The sequence below is a fragment of the Artibeus jamaicensis genome, unplaced genomic scaffold (assembly GCF_021234435.1).
Source record: "Artibeus jamaicensis isolate MK-2021 breed Jamaican fruit bat unplaced genomic scaffold, CSHL_Jam_final contig_196, whole genome shotgun sequence".
Lineage (NCBI taxonomy): Eukaryota > Metazoa > Chordata > Mammalia > Chiroptera > Phyllostomidae > Artibeus > Artibeus jamaicensis.
In genome coordinates, this window is record NW_026521401.1 from 2,032,680 (window position 1) to 2,051,902 (window position 19,223).

General features: G+C 46.5%; 1 protein-coding gene across 1 annotated transcript in view; it reads right to left on the minus strand.

The window, feature by feature from the left end:
* Positions 1–13,522, minus strand: part of DSCAML1 (DS cell adhesion molecule like 1) — a 365,485-nt gene extending 351,963 nt beyond the window's left edge. Inside the window, exon 1 of the mRNA XM_037147331.2 lies at positions 13,343–13,522. Within this exon, the coding sequence (XP_037003226.1) occupies positions 13,343–13,388 (46 nt within the window). The 5' untranslated portion in view covers positions 13,389–13,522. The remainder of the gene's footprint in view (positions 1–13,342) is intronic.
* Between the last annotated feature and the right edge of the window lie 5,701 nt (positions 13,523–19,223).

A 19,223-nucleotide genomic window follows, 5' to 3' on the forward strand; every position in this document is an offset into this window, starting at 1 on the left:
AGCAGCCAGGGAAAAGCTTAGGGAATGGGCAGTACAAGGGTAGTGAAAGGGGTCAGAGCTTATGGAAGACCTGAATGAAGACACTCCTAGAGAAAGAACAGCCAGAACAATGGTTCAGTGACAGGTATGGATGTGGCATGTTTGGGGGGCACTACAGAAACCTTACACGCAGGGGCACTGGGTGGGACTGGGGAGAAGAGGCAAAAACAATTGGATTGACCCTCAGAGATGGAAGGCAGTGGGAAGGCTTGCACCAAGATAGGGGTGACTGCCCTAGGCCTAACTTTATTTTGGCCATACACCCATTTCCATGAAGGCTTATTGGCCTGGCTAAAGGTATAGAGTTCTCAAAAGAAAGGAGACTAGCACAGATTGAGCACCTACTGTGTGGCAGGCACTGAGGCTTATGTGCTTTGAGGGCATTTTTTCATTTAATCCTCACACAAAGGAACAGGTAGACCCTGTTAGCCTCATTTACAGGTGAGGGAAAAAAGGCTCCTGGGGAGAAATTCTCCAAGATCACACAGCTAGATGGAGAGGGAGCTGACATTTAATTAAGGTCTGTCTGGCTCCCAAGCCTGAGTATTTTCCATCACAAGGCTGAAGGGTTCAAAGTTTTGGGCCTGATGAGGTTTCTCCTTCACTTCTCTGGAAGCAAGTCCTAATTTGGAAAACAAATCCTTGAACAGGAAACTCCTACTTTCCCCTCAAATCCCAACCATCCCTCCAGCCATTTCTTCCCTCTGCAGACAGAATCATGCATTTACAGAGAGGAGCGGAGGGGTGGGGGGTGGGAGGAGATTTAAACTTTGTAAATAAAGGGAGACATTCATATCAACAGCAAAGCTTCTTTTAGTCAAAGGGGGATGTGGATTTTTAAGAGAACATGGAAGTTACGGGTTTGGTTGTGATGTGACAGACGCCTGGACTTAAATCCAGTTAATCTTTTTGGCCTTTAACACTGAGCACCACCCGATGCTGTGTTTCATAAAATAGGCTCCAAATTGCTAGGAGATTAGAAGTGTAGAAATAGCACAGCAATATTTTTAAACCAGAAATCATCCCCAGGCATTTGGGCTGCCCCCAGGGTCACCACTGAAACTTAAATATCCATTGCATCAACTCACTTGCTCTCCCTCTGCATCTGGCCATTAGGATTAATTCGTCAAAGGAAACTGGACACCCACGTATTCAACACCCATGGATCCCCATGGGTTAGGATGGAGGTGTCTGGCCAACTGAGGCTTCCTCCCAGTGTGCACTAAATTATGCCTATGTAATCACTTCCAATCTTTATAAGTGACAACCCAAGGGGACTGAAATATTAATACCTCACCACCTCCACAGGAAGAGGTGAGTCATTTTGTTCTCATCCTTTACAATATTTACTTCATTCACTGGACTTTTCACCCAAGAACATCTGCCAGTTCTGGGGCCCCCGTAACAACCCTTGCCCCTGGCAGGTAAGAGCCTGAAAGAGGTATTCATGCCTGGATACAGCAAGTGTGGATGGAAGGTAGCAGTGGGTCTTCAGGGGAGCAGGGTGGCAGAAGAAATGGTCAGGGTTGCCCTGCAGGACTATAAGTTCCCTGTCTGGGTCACAGCTCTATCCCCTTGACCTTGTGTAGCATTGGGCACTTAGCACAATAGTTAACCACTCAGACTGTGGTGGCAGGCTTCTCAGGTTTGAATCCTTGTGCTGCCATTTACAAGCTGTGTAACTTCAGCCAAGATTACATCTCTGTGCCTCAGTTTCCCCACCTATGAAATGGGGATGACTGTATCTATATCATGTTTGTTAGGTTGGATGAGTTAATATATACGATGGTTTCTTGTGTAAGTAAGTGCCTGGTACCACCTACATACTTTCTGCTGTTATAAGTATTATCATTATAGCAGACAAGCAGTAAGTATTTGTGAAGTAAATATCCCATAACAAATATTTACCTTTCACCTACAACAACAACGTAAGACAGTAGTTCTCAAACATTACTATGTATAAGAACCACCTGGAGAGCTTGTTTAAAATGCAGATCCACCAGAAAACAGATTCACCAAGTCCGTCTTAGGGTCAGGAAGCTATTTCTGATTCAGGTGGTTCTCTGTCTACACTCAGAGCAACATTCCTTAGAAAAAAATAGATTTGCCATACTGGACTTTAGTATCACCTTTCCCAACAGTAGGCAGTTCTCATGGGCTTGGCTGAGAGGTCATTAGCATCACATTAACTTAATTTGGTGATCAAGTTAACGAAATAATAGCAGTACAATCAACAACACCAAAACATTGCAATAGCCACAGCCAGGACACACAGAGTTTTTTATGCAGATGTGGCCTGGTAGGGTTTCCTACATTAATCTGCAAGGTGATTACTCCACTGCATTTCCACACAAAGGCTCTCATCCCAGATACAGTGGTAGACAAAAGTAGGTTTACAGTTGTGAATACAAAAAACACAGTTTATTATTGTATTATTTATTATCATGTTATTTTCCATAAGCATAACTGTAAACCTACTTTTGTCCCACCCTATATATTATTTATCTTCACTCTGTCTTTATCTCATAATTGAAAAAACTGAGTCCAGAAAGGATCAACCAGAAGTACCTCAGCTCAACAACTATGGCCACCTAAAACCCAGACCAGCAAGCCAGGGTCTAGTTACAGCATCAGAAACCTAGCTGTTTTGTGTTTGCAACTTGGAGACTATCAGAGTCTAGACCCTGGGTGGGAGAAGGGTAAGTCTCCCAGACAGCATCAGAGCATTTATAGGCAATCAGAGTTGGTGGTCTCCCTGGGACAAGATAGAGCAGCTGGGACTGAGTCCCATGCCTTCTGTCCATGGCTTCCCCCAAACCTGGTCTGCCACTATTTGTTTTACCACTATTTTCACCATGACTATGCCTACCATTTCTTTTTTAATCTACTTTATTGATTATGCTATTACAATTGGCCCAATTTTTACCCCTTCACTACCCTCTGCCTGGTACCCCCTTCCCTCCATCAGTCCCCCTCCTTAGTTCATGTCCATGGGTCATGCATATAAATTCTTCGACTACTCCATTTCCTGTACTGTTCTTAACATCCCCCTGTGTATTTTGTACCTACACAATTATGCTTCTTAATCCCCAAACCTTTTCTCTGATTCTTCCCTTTCCCCCTCCTGATATCCCTGATATCAGTTGATATCCCTCCAACTGATCACCATATCTATGACTCTATTCCCATTCTGGTTGTTTACTTTGTTCATTATTTTAGATTCAGTTGTTGATAGTTGTGAATTTGTTGCCATTTTAACGTCCATAGTTTTGATCTTCTTATTTTTCTTAAATAAGTCCATTTATCATTTCCTGTAACAATGGCTTGGTGGTGATGAACTCCTTTAGCTTTACCTTGTCTGAGAAGCACTTTATCTGGCCTTCTATTGTAAATGATAGCTTTGCTGGATAGAGTAATCTAGGTTGTAGGTCCTTGCTTTTCATCACATTAAATATTTTTTGCTAGTCCCTTCTTGCCTGCAAAGTTTCTTTTGAGAAATCAGTTGACAGTCTAATGGGAATTCTTTTGTAGGTTACTCTCTGCTTTTCTCTTGATGCCTTTAAGATTCTCTTCTTTATCTTTAACTTTTGGCATTTTAATTATGATGTTCTTGGTGTGGTCCTCTTTGGGTCCAACTTCTTTAGGACTGTCTGAGCTTCCTGGACTTCCTGGAAGTCTATTTCCTTTGCCATATTGAGGAAGTTCTCCATTATTTTATCAAATAAGTTTTCAATTTCTTGGTCTTCCTCTTCTCCTTCTTGTACCCCTGTGATTCAGATGTTGGTATGTTCAGAGATGTCCCAGAGGCTTCTTATACTATCCTCATTTTCTTGAATTCTTGTTTCTTCTTGTTGTTCTGGTTGAATGTTTATTTCTTTTTTATGTTTCAAATAATTGATTTGAATCTGGCTTCACCCTCTTCATTGTTGGTTCCCTGTAAATTTTTCTTTATTTCAGTTAGTATAAACTTCATTTCTTCCTTTATATTGCCATACTCAATGAGTTCTTGAGCATATTGATAACCAGTGTTTTAAATTCTGCATCTGAAAAAGTTAGTTATCTCTGTTTTGTTTAATTCTTTTTCTGGGGTTTTGTTCTGTTCTTTCATTTGGGCCATATTTCTTTATCTCTTCAATTTGGCCTCCTCCCTGTGTTTGTTGCTTTGACTCCCTGTCTTAGTAGTGTGATCTATTACAGAAAAGGCATCTGTAAGTTGTGTGGAGTGGAGCCCTAGGTAATCGCCAGGGCAAGATAACACAATTAACCACTTTGTCTCTGTGTGGGGGAAGGGTTCGGAGAGGGAACAGTGCTGTTGCCTGGCTTCCTCAGATTTGCCTGGTACTCTCCCCATTTCCAGTCACTTCACCCACTCCCCATATGCAATTGGTGCCCTTCCAGCTATTGCTCTAGAGCTGAATCCCAGAGTGGGTGAGTTTGCGTACATTCTAAGACCTTTGTGGATTCTTTAAGCCGAGTCTCCTGAACATCCAGCAGTTTCTTCTGCTGCCCCAACCCTCACTGGTTTTTACAGTCAGAAGTTATGGGGATTTATCCTCCTGGTGCTGGTACTCTTGGCTGTACAGTCTGGCCTGGGGCTGGGATTGCTCAATCCCAAGGTATTCTCCCGATTTTTATCTGCCACACCTGAATGTGGGACCACTCATTTCGCTACCACTACCTCTTGGAGCCACACTGCTTCTCCTCACCTGTCTACCTGTCTCCATGTCTCTACCCCTCCCGTTCATTTGGATATGTGTGGCTTCTTTAAATCCTTGGTTGTTGGACTTCCATACAGTTCAATTTTCTGACAGTTCTGGGTGTTATTTGTTTTGAGGAGGTGAAGCATGCCTCTATCTTGACTGGAAGCTTCATACTTGAATCTCATCATTTCTTTTTAGCATTTTATTTGGTGTCAGGCACTGTGAGAAGCCCTTTACTTGCATTACAGTGTATTTGATCTTTATGACAACCCCTGTAATGTAGCTATTGCACAAGATCACATTTTACAGATAAGAAAACAGGATCTTAGAGAGGTCAAATAATTTCCTAGGGCTGCACAGCTATTGGAGGCAGAGCTGCATTTCCAACCCAGGCATCCCTTACTGCAGACTCACTTCTCAATGTGAACACTACATTCTTGACTTGGACTCCAGGGTGTGAACATATAATAAGAGGGTTCTCTAACAAAGGAGAGCAGTTTGGGCTATGAAAATTCTGATTTATTTGGAATTGTCCCAGACATCAAACATTTTATCTTAAGTATATCCCCCCTATACCCACTAAATGCTGGTAGCTCCCTACTATAGTCATTAGATACCAAAATAGTATACCACCTCCTCAATTTCAAAACACCCCTAGAAAGGCAACCCTACCCCCATGAGAAACACTGCTTTAGTGTCCAAGTGCTCTGCCTCTGTCCATCACAAGCATTCTTCTTTTCTTTTTTTCCTTTAAAAAAGAAAAAGATTCTTAGTACAAACAGTTCCTGTAACCAGGAACCAGAAACCTACAAGAAACAATGAGGATCGGCCATCCCTCAACCTAAAAGACCTTTCACCATCGACTCCAGGAGAAATTATGAGCAACAGCTGACAGTCAAACAGACTGTAATCTTCTAGCCCCTTCTAGACAGGGCCTGTCAAAGGCAGGCCCCTTCTGGCCAGAAAGGTCTTTCTAGGGAGTTGGCTCAGACAGCAGAGTTGTTCCCAGAGATTCCTAGATTTAGATTGTCAATGCTTGAAGGACTTAAGAGATTATTTTGTACAATGTCCTCCATTTACAGATGAAGAGAGTGAAGTCTAGAGAGGTAGAGCAATTCACCCCAGGTACACAGCTAGCCAAGTGTTCTGTCTTCACTGCTTTTAATTCTGGCCACTCTACTTTCAGAGCCAGCAACCCAGGAATGGAGAAACAGCATGCAGAAATGAAATGACAGCCATGAGGGAGCATTAGAGGAACCAGGATGCTGGGTGCCTAGAGGAGAGGCCTCAGGCAGGCGGCACATTTGTCCACAAGCAGTCACATAGTTATCAAGTGGAAGAGGGCTTCACCTACAGACATGCGGCTTAAAAGGTGGAACCAGGACCAGTGAGTAGAAAGCATAAGACCAAGACAGGGTTTGGCTGACTCTAGGGTAAGTCTGTAAAAGCCAGAACTATATGACCAGGAGTGAGCTGCTTTGAAAGAAAGGAAGTTTCCTGAGTCTGGAAGGGCTGGAGCAGAGGGAGAACCACTGCTGCTGGGGAAGCTGCAGAGGGCTAAGGCATCGGGTTAGAGGATGACCTCTAAGTCCTTGAAGGTGTCTTCCAACCTGGAAGACTTTCACCAGTGACAGTCACCACAAAGCAAGTCTCCTATCTCTCACATGCCCAGGGCAGGTCCTCTGCCCTTCCCAGGCCCCATGGCTCTAAAAGGCCATCCCAGAAGCAATGTGTCAATGGTCCTGACTCAGCAGGATTCTTAGGACCTGGATCCTATTCATTGCTCTCACCTCGATGGAAGTCACATAAGGTATGACCCAGAGCCTACTGATCTCCCCATAAGACTGTGGATTCTCTGCAGAGAGAATCACCCTCATGAAAAGGTTCCAGAGGACTATGGAGAAACTTGAATTTGAGAATTTGGGAAGGGAACTGAGGGAGGGGGGGCTCTTCCACTCTCACTGGGCACTGGGATCACAGAAGAATTGGCCAAGCCTGCTCCAAGTAGCCTGTTGCCAGCCTACATGTGCCTCATCAGATGATCCCAGGTTGATGAAAAGCAAAGACTAAAAAAATTCTATATGTGAGGGGCCCTGAAAGTGGGAGCTAGCCAAACACATCTGTGAGACCTTCATTTTCTCTATATGATGAAATGCCAGTAACTATACCTCATGTTTCAGCAGAGCATTTATAAGGCTGAAACTAATTTTTGATGTGGTTTTTACATGTGTGTGTTTATATGTTATCCTCTTTAGTTCACAAAGTTTTGTCACATGATGCACAATGCTTGCCCCTTATCCTTCTTGCACCCGTGCAATAACAACCACTCTGTGGGACAGTCAGGACAGGGGTGATTTGCCCCTTTTACAAGTAAATAGAGGCATATAAACTCGTAGGTAATGTGGCTAAATTAGACAGACTGAGCTTTGTTTTCTAGTTCTATGGACAATGCTCCTTCTGATGCAAACACACAGTTTAATGGATTTGCAACTAGCATTTGAATAACTTTGTTTTTAATGAAGATGGTGACCTTGGAAACTGTCAGTGCAAGCATCATGTAGAGTAAGGGCACAGGGGGGTGGGGTAGGGTGGCTGAAAGGATGAGGGGAGTAGCAGCTGGATGGCAGGGGTGGTTCTCAAGGCTAATACTATTCATGCTAAACCAGCAATGGACAAACATCTGTTAAACAGGGCACACAGGCTGTTGTGCCCACAGCCTCCCCCATACTCATAGAACCCACAGGCCACAAACTGCCATGGGCAGCACTTGACCTCTGGATCACTCACTGCTTCTCTGTTCCTGACTGTGCCATGGAGGGTGGAGTGATCTAGGGACACCCAAGGTCATAGGCTGTCAACGGTGTTCTTTATGTACAAAACTACCTAAAAAACAGCGAGTCTCATCCCAGCATGGAGAGATACAGAAAGTCATCCAGCTGCAAGTTATGGAGGCCCACCCTGTGTGGCCCATTTACATAGGCTTTATTGCAATAGACATAGTTCTTACACTGCCAAATCACGGTAGGGATTTAACAATCAATCCTAGCTTTTCTTTGGCAGGTCAGGGACTGGACTTTGCGGCACCCTCAAATCCAAGTTTGGGGCCAACTTCTGCCCTTGACTTTTCCACTGTTACCATCAGCCATAACCAGGAAAGGGGCTGTGGTGAGTTCCCCAAGGACATCCAGGTGCCTGCATAGTCTCAACTCTCTTGCTGAGGATGAGTCCTACAGGCTACCCAGCCATATGTCCCCTACCCTGGTCACTTTTCAGTATTTCTTATTGGTGCAAAGTCTAAGCCAGTTAACTTAGCCAAAAATGGCTCATCAATACCACTGCTCGAGACAGGATCTGAAGATCTATTTAGTAGAGGTTGGAGTCGGGGAGGGAGAAGGTGGGAGCAGTGCAGAAAAAATGAAGAGGTCTAAAGTTTATTGAGCATCAACTGTACTCTGGCTAATTCATATGCATTATCTCATTTAATCCCATTTCATACCTGGAGAAAGTGATGTTCAGAGAATCCCAGAGTTACATACATATCAAGTAAGTGCAAGCCAGAATGTAAATGAAGACTTTGTCTTGACTCCAAATTGCCACCACACCAGCAAGTTTCAATCTTTTTTATTTTTTCCTCACAATTCCAATATATAAAATTCTCTGGTTAAAAGAATTGCTGGGAGGGAGTCTGAGCTTTGCTACCAGTCCTCCCTCTCTCTACTTCCAGCCATTCCCTAAAGCTCCACTCCTAATCCTTGGAAAGCTCTGTGGGCTCCTGGATCATTAGATATGCCAAAAAACATTAAGGGAGGCCTTGAAGCTGCATGCACCTGCCTGATGGGTTTTGCTCAGGGCCAGGGAAATGTAGACAAACCCATTCCTGAAGCCACATTCTCACTGCAGGCATCCCAGCAGGCTCCCTGGCAAGGAACACTCCAGTGGCCCTGAAACGTTTGCTTCTAAATCACTACTCCCAACTCTTTACACACCCTTTCCTCTGTGACCACAGTGCTTGCCTTCCCATGCTCCTGCTGGGATTCCACACATGGCTGGAGTGGGCTCAACAGTGGGCTCTTTCCCTGGTCTCTCAGAGACCACAACTGCCTCCCAAGCTGGACACTGAGAAACTAGGAGGGGAAAAGAACATTTTGCCTCACTTCATACCCCCTGCCCATCAGTGGCTGCTTCTCTGTCTACTGATCACAGACCTAAGCACCAGAAGGTTCATGGAAGCTTTATTCTGACAGCTGATGTGCCCCTCTCTTCACCCTCTTCTTTATACAACCTAAGACGGAAAAAACTACACCCCAAGTTTGGTCTCCCTTTGGTGACTCTGCCCATTGTCTCTCATCTCACCTCAACAACAAGCTCCATGGCTGCTGGGCCAGATGAAGAACTCAGTGTGCACTCAAGCAGGCCTAAAACTTGGAGGCAAGAGAGATGCACTACCAAAAATACCAGTCCTTCTCCCCACTCCTGCCTCACCCACATACCTTACAAGGAAAAAAAGCCACTGCCTGGCTGCTACTGAGATCAAGAAGCTACCCACTGGAGGCAAAGCTCTGGGCCTGGCTAGGTAAGCATGCAAATCTGAATATAAATTCTAAATTACATGCAAATCCAGGGTCTGCTCTTGGGTTCCTGGCACCCTACCACCTCTGCTGCCTGTGGCTCACCTCATTCAGGTACCTGAGTGCTGACTAGTATGTACCATGCTAAGGGCTAACAAAACACTTCAAGACCTGGGGGCTCTTTCAATTGACTGCTTTAAATGTTCTCAAGAAACACCTTCTGGGTGGAAATGGGAGGGAGGTGGGGAGCAAGGGGCGGAGGAGGCTGGGATGGGAAAAATAGACAAAAAACTGTACTTGAAAAATAACTAAAAAAAATTAATTTAAAAAAAAAGAAACACCTTTTCTGAGATCCCGTGGGAGAGAAGAATCTTGCAGCCTGGCAGCCATAACCACCACCACCAAAAAAAAAAAAAAAAAAAAAAAACCCTATCTGAATATTCACCCTCCCTTCAACTCATCCACAAATAAAATCATCCTTCATCAGGTCCAGCAGGGGACCAAGCAAGTTACAAGGATGGAATTCCTGAAGACATGAAGAAGGTAAGTGAGGCCTTCTGGTCTACACCTCTTTGTCAAAGGCCAAAAGCCCATGAGATGCTCTGGACAGACGCTAATCCTATGTCTGGGAGCTCTCAGCCTATCTGAGGGCTTGTTTCTTTAGCAAAACATCACTGAACCAAACCTGTGTTTGCTTGTCCACCTCCTCCCCATCCGTCAATCTAAGAAAAAATAAGCCTCTCCAGCCTCTCCTGGGATCTGCCCAACCCAAGTGCTGCCGCCTTTGGGTCAACTGCTTACTTGTTTTTTGTTTCTAATTGAGCTCCCCATTCTGCTGCAGAAACATATTAAAGGCAGCTGACTCTGATGCCCAGAAATATGAAGCATCTGAAAGGTTTGTTGAGCAACATGGCAGTTCCATTTTCTCCCATGTAATTCTAGCAACCAGAGCCTCTCTGCCCACCTGCCCCACCCCTATGCTTACTGGTCCTACATCCACTTCCCCTAAATTGTGTTTGCCATTTCGAGATTCAAAACCCATTCTCTCCACTGCCCCTTTTTAATTGGACACGGAACAGGATATTAGAGATTTTGTTAATGGTTTGATGAAACCTTTTAATTTGGTCTTCTCAAAAGAGAAGAACCATGAGTCCCCATTTGAGAGGCTGGGGTGGGAAATGAAAAAAATCAATGTAACCCATCATTTTGGCTTTTAGAAAACAGGAATTTTACTGCCGGGGAAGCTTGTTCTTTTACACAGTAAAAATGCAAATGCAGGCAACACAGATGCTGGCACGCTGGATGTAACAACCGAGAGAGCCTCACTGGGGTTCATCTGGCTGCCTGAACCTGGATTTGTTTTGGCAATAATAAGGCAGTTATTGGAGACTCGATAACCAATTATTAAAACACCTCACCAGTTCAGTTCTGGGGAATCAGCCTGAGCTAAGTCTTCACACACACACACACACACACACACACACACACACAAGGTATTTCAAGAGGACTGGAAATAACAGAATCTTAAAACACATTCAATAACTGCTAAATTCCATCCAGAGGATGAGCCATCTCATCTTGTTTTCTCCTCCTCTCTCTCTCTGCCTCCTCCCGCTCCTCACAGATGGACGTACAAATTATTGCAGGAGGATATTGTTTTCTGTAACAGGCTTGAACATTCACATTTACATTTTCCTTGGTGCTGTGGGGGTGACTGGCAACGGGAGAGAAAAATACACCAAACCCCATTTCCCCTGCTCTCACCACATCACGTCTTCCTCCAACCACCTCTGCCACCCCCACCACCATGCCACCCTGAACAGAACAGGCCCTGGGGACCAATCTGGCACCTAAGACCCAATTAAGGCATTAAGGAAAAGAAAGCCCTGTCTGGCCAGTCACCCTAGCGCCCAACACAGATGCTGCTGGAGTGGCTGAACCGTGGAAGCGCCAGGGCTCTGCAGACCATAAGGCCACTTAGGTGCTGCCTCACCTGGCACCTTCAACCTACCAACAACCTACCTACAGTGGCAACTTTCCTCTCAAGTTGGAAAGGATTTTACTCCTCAGTCTCTTCTGTTGTCTTCTGGGCTTTTCTCCACCCCCACCTCCATCTGCTCCCTCCCTATTAAATAACTTGAGCTTCATTTATTAATGCCCAGCTTCTGGGAGAGAGAGGGTAGAATCCTTCAGGTTAAGGGCCCTCCGCTCCTGGAGAATGGGCTGCTCTGGAAGAGGTCTCCAGAAAGAGGATGTGGGAGGAGGTTGAGGACAAAGCTAAGCAAGTGTGTGGCAGCATCCCTGGCCTGTGCTTTCTCACCAGACAAATCGGAAAAGGGTTGGAGGGTGGAGAGAGAAGTAGTGAGAGAGAAAGCTGCCGCTCCTCACCTTATGTATTTTTAATATTAATGTAATTAAAGCTGCAAGCCAAACCAGCCTGCGGGGGTGGAGGGAGGCAGGAGGAGCCTGGAGAGAGGGAGACCGGGCTGTGCGTCGGAGGATGTCAGGGGAACATTAATGTTAGGCGGCCTTCTTGCTGCCCTAAAGTAGGATGAGAGGGTGCTGTACAGAGGGTGAGGGGTTAACAAGCCTATTCCAGACTCGGTGTGTCAATCAGTGGCCTCACTGAGTGTGAGAAACTCACCCCTCACCCCTCACCAGACCTCTAGGCTAACCCCAGCAATATCTTGGCCTTCAGTCTGGCTTCGATATCGGGTGGGACTGATAAATAAAATAAGAGTTACTTTCCTCCCCCAAAGCCATAGGATACTGCAGTAAGCTCCAGCAGGTTGCCGGCTCCAGACCCCAAGGGCGTGGACACTGCATTGATAGACTGGACCCCCTCCCGCGCATCAATCCTTTGTTGATTGTCCTTCCCCTGTCGCCTAGGGGTCAAGAGTTGTACCTCCTCCAGGGCCGCCACCTAGGCCAGGCGGGGAGAAACCGCCCCCAGGGCGCGAAGGAGAAAAGTTAGAGGGCTGAACTGAACGCTGAGCTTGTACAGCTTATGTGCTTCGCCGCACAAGGGCGCGGAGTTTGGCCGCCTGCGCACCCTGGGGCACGTCCTCTACCACAGCCTGGAAGCTGGACCGCCAGGGACAGCTTGGTCCCGACTCGGTGCCCTGGTACTCTGGTCGGTAATTTCTACCCCCTTCCAATTCCCAGTACCGGCTATTGAGAGGATCAGGTGCGCAGCGCCCCAGCAGCAGGTCTGGACATGCCGGACACCTGGACCCACCCCTAGCAACGCTTTCTCTCCGAGGAAAGCGACACCCCCCCCACTCCTGACCGAAGACCTGTCCCCAGGTCCGGCTGACCAGTTGCCAAGTGGAGAATCTTGCACCTTGGGGCGCGCTGCTTGAGCAAGCTAAGGCGGAGCCGCGAAGCCTGGGCTAGTGTGGGGGCAGGGGGTGAGGTGGGGCTCGGGGAAAACGACCTCTGGGTTTGGAGAACAAACTTGCTATCCGAGGGACCCCAATCCTCGGGGCTCCCAGCTCTCAAGACCCCCAGCTCTCCCCACCCTGCATTCAGCCAAGGCTCGAACGAGCGCCTTTCCGTGCGACGCATGGTGTCAGGGGCGGCAGAGGGGCGCACAGTGGCAGAGGAGGAGTAAACCGCGGAGTCCGAGGCCAGATTAAGCGAGGACTCCCATGTGGACACTCACGACCTGAGGACCCCTCGGCTCGAAGGGCACCCCGGGTCCCAGTGCCACCAAGCCGCAGGCAGCGGGAAAGAAGCTGGGGGAGGGGTCTGGGGCAGAACTGCGTCCCCGCAAGGAACCCAAGATGAGGGGCTCCTGCACCACCACCTCGACACCAAAACGTCAAGAGCGGTAGTCTAGCAGAGCGGTCCAGGGCGGATTCTCACCTGGCCCCTCTCCCGGTGCTGGCCTTGTCCCCGCCGCGACCTACCCAGGGCCAGGCACCCGGGTCATTGCCCCCGGACATCTGGAGCCCGCCAGGCACCTCGCGTGGCTGTCAGCCACGCGCTCCCCGGCCCGCCGCCTCCGCTGCCCTGGGCTCGCGCGGATCTCACCTTTGTGTAAAGAGTCCAGGAGCAGGAGGAAAGTTACCAGCCACATGCCATAAAGAGGCCCTATTCTCCGGGGAGGTGGTCCTGTGGCCGGCCGTGCGGCAGCGCCTCTCCCCAGCTCAGCGCGCTTGCAGCCGCCCGCACTCAGCACCCGCTGGATCTGCTCCTCAGCCGAGCGAGCGCTCCGCGGCGGCTCCTCCCTCCTCGGCTCCCTGGCTCCTGTCATCCGCGGGGCTGGGCCAGGCGGCCGCTCTCCCCGCCCCCCCCCCGCCCCGGCTCCCCGGGGCCTGAGCGCCGCGCTAGACTTGAGCCCAGTAAGCCCCCAGCCTCACAAGCCCAGGCACAGAGGCGGGGACTCCGGCCATAAGTCCGCGATCGGGGTTCGCCGTCTGGGAGGCAAAGGGTCCCTGCCACCCACTGACTCAGAGCCTGCGGTCGCGTGCAGGCGTGTCATAAACGTTCCAAGAGCCCGCCATGCTCGTGCCGAGGATACCCTGTATCTCCTGGCCCAGTCCGCTGAGGCCAGTGCTTCCTGCCTCTTTCAGACTCAGTTTACCCCCATCGGTGGGGGAGTAAGGATGCTCTCAAAAAAACCCAGACTAAGATTCTTCGGTGCCTGTCAGTGCTATCTTCACCTGAAAGCTCAAAGGTGCCTGTCTTTCCAGCCCCTAGATCCTTCCGCAGTCTGCCTCCTGGGTAGTCCGGGCTGAGTTCGAACTCCCCCAACATTCTGCTGGAATTTTGCTCAGCACGTGGCCCATGGGGACTATTCAGACATTATCTGCAACACATAGTTCAATGTCCGCTGTAACTTCCTCCTGGAGACCTCTAAATGGGGGACAGGACCATCCAAATGATTTGAGGAATTAACAGAAAACAGTGACTGCACAGCAATATGTTACAGCAAACAAAGATTGTTTCAAGACAAACAACGACTAAGATTTCCTTAGCAGTTAATAATGACATGCACTGAATTTCACATCTGTTTTATTGTAGACTCAGTTTCTAATTAATGGATATATATCCTCTATTTCTTAACTGTGTACATAATATTAAATTCCTTTGAAACTGAAAAATAAATAGCTCAATGTCTACTGTGACTCTTGTATCTTCCTCTTGTATCTTCCCTTCTGTATCCTTCCCCAACCCCAGCTCACCAAACAAAAATTGGCTTCTTCCTTATACCAATCTGCATGAAGTTGGTGTAAAATTGAATAGGGCTCGAGGAAAGGTATCTTCTCTATCACCAAATAAACACTGAGCACCTGCCGAGTACCGGACACTGGGTTAGACACTGGGGACAGAGGCTGGATGAGTCAGGTCAGCTGTGAAAAGGCTGCTGTGGTTGAGAAGCCCTCCTTACGTTGTAATTCCAAAATAAGGGCCTAAGCAGGATGTGGAGAAGGGATCCACAGCAGCCCTGAGAATGGAATAAGCCAGGATTGAACCTCTTCTCACAAAGGGTAATGGAAGCCACCTTGATGTACCCTGGTCACTTGGCTGGGCATGCTTTTGACCTAGTTCTCTGACGTGTGCAAGAGGGGAGTGTGAAGGAGGAAGGACGGTAGAGAGGGTGCTGTTTAGCTTTACTTGACAGAGGAAGAACATTTACTTCCCTAAAATGTCTTTCCCGAGATCAGATAAGAGAAGTAGGACTCCTTATTCCCAGTTTTTACCAAGATATCCCTGGAGATTTTAACTAAAATTTTAGAAATGCGCATTTACTTTTTTAATATGTTAAAATATACATAAAAATTACCACTTTACTCATTTTCAGGTGGTATTTAGAACATACACAGTGTTGTGTCACCATCACCACTATTCATTTCCAGAACTTTTCCATCATCCAAACAGAAAGTTTGTGCTCTTTAAACAGTAATTTCCCATTCTCCCCAGGGGTAACTTCTAATCTACTTTTACATCTCTATGAATTTGCCTATTTTAGGTACCTCATAATATAAGTGGAATCACACAACATTTGTCTGTTGGTGTCTTATTTCACCTAGCATAATGCCTTCCAGGGTCATTTATGTTGTAGCGCAGATCAGAATTTCATTCCTGTTCATGGCTGAGTAATATTCTATTGTGTGTATCGACCACATTTTGTATAACTATTCATTTGTGAATAGATACTTACACTTTTTGGTTGTTGTGAATAATGCTGCTATGAGCATGAATGTACAAATATCTCTTCCTCTGAGATCCTGCTTCCAACTCTTTTGGGTACCTGGAGGTGAAATTGCTGGATCATGTGGTAATTCTATTTTTAACTTTTCGAGGAACTTCCAAGTACATTTTTTTTGTATAACATTAAGTATAAAGGGCTCCCACCCACAATTGTTCCCAATAATCCTCACCAGATCATTTAAAGCTTTAACACCCCCTTCTAAAACAGGTAAGAAAATTGAGGCTTAGCTCTTCAAGGTCACCTCCATTTGTATCTCAAGCAAGACTAGAACACAGCTCTCCTGGCTCCAGGGCAGAGCTGCTTGCTTTAAACTGTGCTGCCTCTGCTTTATGATGGTAAGTCGCACTCTAAAACGGATGCTTTGGCACTAGCCATTTTGTCCTCTGTAAACAGACTGCACACAGTTGTTTGAGATGACCCTGCCTAAGCCTCTGCTTTATATGTGTAGAAATAGGCCCAGAGCGAGGAAGCCCTGGACCTGCCCTAGGCCTTGCAGGCAGTGACAGCGTCTCCAGTCTTCCAGCTTCACTCTCTTCCCTCACCACCCCCAGCCTCCTGGTCTCATTCTTCCCTCATGCCCCTTCCCTTCTAAAGGAGACGGTTGGATCCAGTTATTTAAAACTAAGCCTGTTGACCTAGAGCTCCTGGTCAGGCTATGCCTAAAATAAACTGCTAAGTCAGACAGGCTGAACGGGGGTGCCGTCTGCTGGGAGGGGGCTCTGTTGAGTGAGCCAGCAGTATTGGCCCAGCTGCTCATGCCCCACATGATGGAAGGAGAGGGGAGGAGCCTCCTTTCTCCATTTACCTAAAGTGCATCCTACAACCTCAGTGTCCCTGTTATGCTGGTTACACTTGGGGGGGTTTTAAGGGATCACGGCACTGTGTGTAAAGGGCCAAGCCTTACCTGAGGGTGAGGTCATTCACTGTCAGCAGCTACAGTCTAGCTGTCCCCTACATAGGAGGCTTGTGTATAGGAACAGGGGACGGGCAGGTGGAGAAAGCAGACTCAGGGACTCTCTCTAGCACAGGGAACCTTTATAATGTCATGGATGATGAGAATGTGACTTCGGAGTTAGAGCTGAGATTTCAGCCCAACTCTGCCACTGACTAGCTGTGCACACTTGGGGAATATATATGTACCAAGCTCCAGTCCTCTCACTGGTAAGGTGGGGACAGCCCCAGCATCTACCTCAAGAACTGTTGTGAGGATTAATAAGGCAAGCCCAGGGGCTGGCATGCTGTAAGCCTGGGTGACTATATCACTAATGTTCCTGGCTTTGCTCAGGGGACCTGACCTACGGGAGGGAGCAGGGTGGCTCTGTTGAGGGGCTGTTACACTCCATGCTGCAACAAGGCTAGAGCTGAGGAACTGGCAGGAGTTGCCTTCCAGGCGTGAGCCACAGAAACAGAAGAAAGGTGTGCTTGAGACTGGAAGAGCACTGGGAGACGGCCAGCAAGGGAAGGACATGAAAATAGATAGTCCTTATGTTTTTCGTGTTTCCCACTTCCTAGGTTTTGTCCCTTCTTAGTATTTAAGGGAAATATCTAAGTATTTAAGGGAAATATCTTAGTATTTAAGGGAAATGTCTTTGAAGATGACAGTCTGGTTTATATGTGTTCAGAAATCCGCTTTTCATTGGAGTTTACAGAGATCTAGCTTGGCAAAGTCAGCAAGCATCCTAGGGAGGGCGCCCCATGAGGAAATGAACCTTGGGGTAAGAGAGTGGTTTTGTTTCACTCATGTCCACCCTGAACCCTGTTGCTCCCTTCCCACAGCTGACATTTGGGAGGGGCTATTTTTTATTTCCATAAAAGAGACAATTCCTTCACAGTCTCAAATTGGATAAAAGCCCTCACACCCACACACAAATACATGCACCCCAAAGTGAGAACAAATACAGTTGCAGGCAAACATTCGTGTGTACAGAAAAACATAAATACTTAGTGACAGTACACCTGCTCTCAAATGCAGTTTGAATACAATCCAAAAATTCTACACTAATACCTATGCACACGTCCTAACATTATTATTTTTTAAAATCCTCACCGTAGGATATGTTTATTGATTTTAAAGAGAGAGGAAGGGAGAGAGAGAGAGAAGCGCACTGAACCCGAACCCAAAATCGGTTTTGGTGTACAGCCAGGGCTCCAACCAACTGAGCCACCGGCCAGGGCTAACATTATTTTTAAAAATCCTCAAATTTGGGGGATTCATTTCTAGTAGGGACATGCCATCTATCTAAAAACAAGGATTAATTTTAGTATTTTGTTGCATCAAAATATTGGGTGATGATGCAGCTGGTGTGTGCGCGTGTCACCGATGTCAGTTGAAGCAGCAACATGAAGACCCTGGGAGTGAGCCCCTTTCAGTTCAGGTTAATCATGGATATTTGGGAGTATTAGTTTGTCATGTTATATTAGGACTAGAGCCATCATGATAAACAACAGATGCTTTTATTGTTTAACTCGAACAACAGCTTATATATTTTGGGTACTTTTATTTAAAAACTAAGGCACATGATTAGTTTAAGAAAGCCTACATATGTGCTCTGAAATTCCTTAACAACTTTATATAAATATGGTTTTCATAAAAGAAATCAATACTGAACCAGGTCAATGTTAAAAACTTAACATTTGGGGTTATATAGCTAATTCAGGACTGACCTTCTCAATACTTACTTATTGATTGAGGGGAAAAGAAAATAAGAACTTTCCTGCCTTCTTTTCCAATTTGTAATTAACTTCAATGTTATAGGAAGAGTCCTGGACTACAAATCAGCAATTCTGGGTTCTAGTCTCACCTTTGCCACCTTAGCCACCTGGTGAGACAAGTCACTTTACTTTTCTGGGCCTCAGTTTTCTCACCAGTAAAATGAGAGAGTCGAGCTAGAATAATGACAAAGGTTGCTTTCTAACACTGGAGACAAGGTGAGTACAAACAGATACACACACATCTTACCCCACGTGAGAGGTGTGTGTGTGTGTGTGTGTGTGTGTGTGTATGTGTATCCCTACAAACCTATGTGTATTCTCTATTGCATGCTAAGAAACAGGAATACAAATTTTCATGCACAGATACCTAGAATACAGACAGACACAAGAAACACACACACACACAAAACAAAGAAATTTTTCTTCAAATGCATGCACATGCATAAAATACTTTCCATCTTCTAGAGACAGGATGAATCATAGCAATTCATAGACTGGACTATCTAAAAACATATAAATATTGTTAAATTACCTAAGGGCTCCTTAAACCAAAATACTGTATGCTTAGCTTGGTGGATGTCTAGGCACATTTCACCTTTTATCCTCTCAGCATTTTGGATTGTAATATCATGGTTCTAAGCCCACTGGAACAAAGGGCTCAAGGCCCTGAGGCTCCTCCCCCACAGATGGGCTCTCTAGGGTCCTGTTGCTCTTGTTCAGGCCACTGTCTCAGGAGGGCTGGGAAGGAAGGTTGGAGGTCCTTCGGTAACCATGGCCTCTCTCCTACTGGACTCCCTCAGCTCACCACTCTGAAACTTGCTGAGAAACCAAGCCAGAGAGGTTCCATGAAGCCTGAATTCTATGGAGTTAAAGCTCACTGTTGCAATTCTCTCTATAGCTGGGGGGCGGGGCAGGTGTGGGGAATGTGAACTAAGAGGGAAAGAAGAAAATTCCATGAGTGAGACCTAACTTCACTGGCTTCCC